Genomic DNA, 4,299 nt, shown 5'->3' with positions numbered 1-4,299 from the left:
TCTCTGTCTGTCTGGTTCTGTCTATTTGACTCTGTCTGTCGGGCTCTTTGTCTTGCTGGCTCTTTGTCTGTCTGTCTGTCTATCTGTCTGACTCTCTGTCTGTCTGACTCTCTGTCTGTCTGACTCTCTGTCTGTCTGGCTCTCTGTCTGTCTGGCTCTCTGGCTGGCTGGCTCTCTGGCTGGCTGGCTCTCTGACTGTCTGACCCTCTTTGTTCGTCTAGCTCTGTGTCTGTCTAACTCTGTGTCTGTCCAGCTCTGTCTATCTGACTCTCTATCTGTCCGGCTTTCTGTCTGTCTGACTCTCTGTCTGACTCTTTGTCTTACTCCTGTGCTGTCTTGTTGGCTCTCTGTCTGTCTGACTCTCTGTCTGACTCTCTGTCTGACTCTCTGACTTACTCCTGTGCTGTCTTGTTGGCTCTCTGTCAGTCTGACTCTCTGCTTGTCTGACTGTCTGTCTACCTCTCTGTCTGTTTGGCTTGCTGTATGTCTGGCTCTCAGTCTGTCGGACTCTCTGCCTGGCTCTCAGTCTGTCCGGGTCTTTGTCTTGCTGGTTCTTTGTCTGTCTGCCTTTCTGTCTGTTTGACTCTCTATGAGCCTCCATGTCTGTCTAGGCCTCTGTCTGGGCTCTAGGCTCTCTTTCGGGTTGGCTTTCTCTCTGTCTGACTCTCTGTTTGTCTGGCTCTTTGTCTTGCCAGCTCTTTATCTGTCATACTCTCTGTCTGGGTCACTGTCTGCCTGACTGTCTTTCTGTTTGACTCTGTGTCTGGCTAACCCTCTGTCTGGCTCTCTGTTTGTCTCTCTCTGAATCTCTGTCCGTCTGGGTCTCTGTCTGACTCTCCGTCTGTCTTGTTCTTTGTCTTGCTGGCTATCTGTCGACATGCATGTCTGACTCTCTGAGACAGACAGAGAGTCAAACAGAACGTCAGGCAGACAGAGGGCCAGACGGACAGAGGGTGAGGCAGCTATATAGTAAGCCAGACAGATGGCGAAATAACAGACACCCAGTGAGTCAGACACACAGGCAGACACAGATCCAGGCAGACAGAGAGTCAGACAGACAGCAAGACAGACAGAGAACCAGACAGACAAGAACCAGACAGACAAGAACCAAATAGACAGTCAGACAGAGAGCCAGCCAGGTAGACAGACAGGCAGACAGACAGAGTACCGATCAGAGAGTCAGACATGGAGTCAGACAGACAGAGAGCAAGACATACAGCGAGCCAGACAGACAGAGAGGTAGAGAGGGAGTCAGACAAACAGAGACTCAGACAGACCGAGAGCCAACAAGACAGGACAAGAGCAAGACAGAGAGTCAGCCAGAGAGAGAGACAAACAAACAAAGACCCAGCCAGACAGAGAGTCAGACAGACATAGACTCTGACAGACAGACAACAAGAGTCGGACAGAAGGTGAGAAAGACAGAGAGCCAGTCAGTCAAAGTGCCAGACAGACATAGGGTTAGACAGACATAGACTCTGACTGACAGACAGACAGACACCAAGACGGACAGAGGGTGAGAAAGGCAGTCAGACAGAGGGTCAGGCACAGAGGAAAACAGTGAGAGACGGCCAGACAGACAGAGAATTAGACAGACATTCAGTCCGACAGAGAGGAAAACAGAGAGAGTCACACAGAAGACAAAGACCTAGACAGACAGACAGACAGACATAGATCCAGGCAGACAGAGAGTCAGACAGAGAGTCAAATAGACAAAGAGCCTGCCAGCGAGGGAGCCAGCCAGACAGAGTGTCAAACAGAGAGTCAGACAGAGAGTCAGACAGAGAGTCAGACAGACAGAGAGCCAACAAGACAGGATAAGATCCAGGCAGAGTGTGAGACAAACAGACAGAGACCCAGACAGAGAGACAGAGAGACAGAGAAAGCCTGAAAGACAGACAGAGAGCCAGGCAGACAGAGGGCCAGAAAGATAGTCAGACATGACACAGAAAGAGCCAGTCAGGCATACAGATAACAGACAGAGTACCTAACAGTACAGCGAGCTAGACAGAGATTCAGACAGACTGAGAGCCGGACAGACAGAGATTCAGACAGACACAGAGCTAGACGGACATAGAGTGAGACAGTTAGAGAGCCAGCCAGCCAGAGAGCCGGACATATAGAGAGTCAGTCAGACAGACAGACAGACAGACAGACAGACAGACAGACAGCAAGACAAAGAGCTAGCCAGACAGAGAGTCATCAGACAGAGAACTAGACAGAGAACCAGACACACATAGACTCTCCGTTCAGTCCCTGTCTGACTTTTTGCTAGCTGACTCGTTGTCTGTTAGACTCTCTGTGTCTCTGTCTGTCTGAGTCTCTGTCTGCTTAACTCTCTGTCTGACTCTTTGTCTGGCTCTCCCTCTGTCTGACTCTTTGTCTGGCTCTCCCTCTGTCTGACTCTCTGTCTGTCTGTCTGTCTGTCTGTGTGTCTGTCTGGCTGACCCTCTGTTTCTCTGTCTTATTTTCTGCCTTCCTGTCTTGCTAGCTCTTTCTCTGTTTGACTCTCTGTCTGACTCTCTGTCTAGCTTTTGTCTTCCTGGCTCTCTGTCGACATGTTTGTCTGTTTGACCCTCTGTCTGTCTGGCTCCTGTCATGACTGGTTGACTCTCTATCTGTCCGACTCTCTCTTGCTGTCTGGTTCTCCGCCTGACTCTCCGTCTGCCTGTCTAGCTGGTGCTTGTTTTGCCTGGCTCCCTGTCTGTCTGACTCTCTGTGTGTCTGTCTGAGTCCCTGTCTGCGAGACTCTCTGTCAGGCTTGTTCTTGTCTGTCTCCCTGGATATATAACAAAAAAGACAAACAAGTGAATTCTAATTGGTTGTTTTAATAACACGGTATCAAGTTGTTTTACATCATTTCCCGTCGAAATCCACAACTTTGGAGAAAAAAGTTACTACCACGTTTTTTGCTCACAACACGCATTTAGGCCTTTCGAGCTTTTTTAACCATATAACGCACTTTGCCGTTAAAAAGAGGACGGTACGACAAAAACTAGCACGGCATGCACGAGCTGCATCATTCATGTTAGGAAAAAAATTAACTTACAGATCGGATGTTACAGGCAGTTGGCTCGCAAATTACAGGGAAGTGTCTCCCATGTTCAGAGGAGATGATTTATTTTGAAGTCAAATATACGGTGATGGCCCTGGGGCTGGTAGTGCTTGCTTGGACATGGTTACTCCTATAGCTGTGGTGGCGGGAAAATAAAATATCAATGCTAAGTCTGTACTCCCACAGCGTCTTTGAGATAGTTTGAGAGCTGTTCATAGCGGCTTAGTGGCCATACATGTGATTAGAATGTCTGACTGCCGAAAAAGGGCATTTTAAGGTATTCTTTTCAAGTCCTTAGCAAGTTCTAATGTGAAGTCATTGGGTATGGCTGTTTACATAGATTTCATATGGCAATCAGTACAAGGCTTAGAAGTCGATTGTTAAAGACGCCCCTCCCATTAGAAGATCCTTGAAAGACTTTCTCTCCCTAACTCAAAAGGCTCCCTTTTTTTTTTAAATCTGCCATTATTTCTTCTTAGCAGCAACCGTCCTTATCAAATGTACCCTCTGCCAAAAATTTTAGCACGTCCAGGCCAAATGTTATGAAAACCGGACGTTTGTCTGCAGTACCAAGGCCACAAAACACAAAATTAAACTTGCCCCTCGTCTTCCCCCGTACTTATGTTTACAATACACATATATCTGTGTTTTGTGTACATATTTAAAATTCAATTTGTTCAATCTAATAGCCGGTTGAACATGTCAAGGACATTAACTCGAAATAAACGTATACAAATGTCATCAAAATGTAAATTTGAAGAAGAGTGATGGATGACACTTGAAACGTCCGGAACTAAGTCTCCGGATTTTATCCAGTTGTAGAGTTTGAATTGTCTTTATATATTGTTTACCTGGATGTTTAACCTTCATAAACGTACATAAATATCTTCATTTTCTCCTATTATGTTTTACAAACATGTTCTGGATCGAAATATGTCAAATATTGTAGAAAGTTCGTATGTCGGATCTGTCTTCATCCGTGGCAAATACAAAGGCATCCTAGACGTGCATGTGGCAAAGATTCGAGAGTAAAATCTGTATCAAAAATCCTTTTTTTCGGGTTCTGTCATCGGATCCGCCTGCATCCACTAACAAAACAGTAACAATCGATAATCGCAGTACGTATCTGTCAGGATCTGGGGCAATTCCGTACAGTGTATGGCCCCTTGTATTCGGATTCCTTCGGATCTTCAGTTCCGGATCACGGTGCTCCTTAGTCGGATCTGTTACGGATTCGTTGTTGG

At 46.6% G+C, this 4,299-nt stretch overlaps 2 protein-coding genes across 2 annotated transcripts; one reads left to right on the top strand and one right to left on the bottom strand.

The window, feature by feature from the left end:
* Positions 1-271: 271 nt before the first annotated feature.
* LOC136423877 (octapeptide-repeat protein T2-like) lies at positions 272-601 on the bottom strand. The gene has a single exon (XM_066412291.1). It carries the CDS (start codon positions 599-601, stop codon positions 272-274), a length of 330 nt encoding a protein of 109 aa, XP_066268388.1.
* A 584-nt stretch (positions 602-1,185) lies between these two features.
* LOC136423807 (octapeptide-repeat protein T2-like) lies at positions 1,186-1,891 on the top strand. Its single transcript, XM_066412170.1, has 2 exons — positions 1,186-1,314; positions 1,685-1,891. The coding sequence occupies exons 1-2, from the start codon at positions 1,186-1,188 to the stop codon at positions 1,889-1,891; spliced, it is 336 nt and encodes a 111-aa protein (XP_066268267.1).
* Positions 1,892-4,299: the final 2,408 nt, after the last annotated feature.

This window comes from Branchiostoma lanceolatum, chromosome 1 (genome assembly GCF_035083965.1).
Source record: "Branchiostoma lanceolatum isolate klBraLanc5 chromosome 1, klBraLanc5.hap2, whole genome shotgun sequence".
Taxonomy (NCBI): Eukaryota; Metazoa; Chordata; class Leptocardii; order Amphioxiformes; family Branchiostomatidae; genus Branchiostoma; species Branchiostoma lanceolatum.
This window is presented reverse-complemented; position numbering and strand designations above follow the sequence as displayed.

Bases quoted from the DNA above. Each gene is read 5' to 3' on its own strand.
- LOC136423807 (XM_066412170.1), top strand. From the start codon at position 1,186: ATGGAGTCAGACAGACAGAGAGCAAGACATACAGCGAGCCAGACAGAC. The intron at 1,315-1,684 runs GTCAGCCAGAGA...AGATCCAGGCAG, and splicing joins GGACAAGAGCAAGACAGAGA to ACAGAGAGTCAGACAGAGAG.
- LOC136423877 (XM_066412291.1), bottom strand. From the start codon at position 601: ATGGAGGCTCATAGAGAGTCAAACAGACAGAAAGGCAGACAGACAAAG.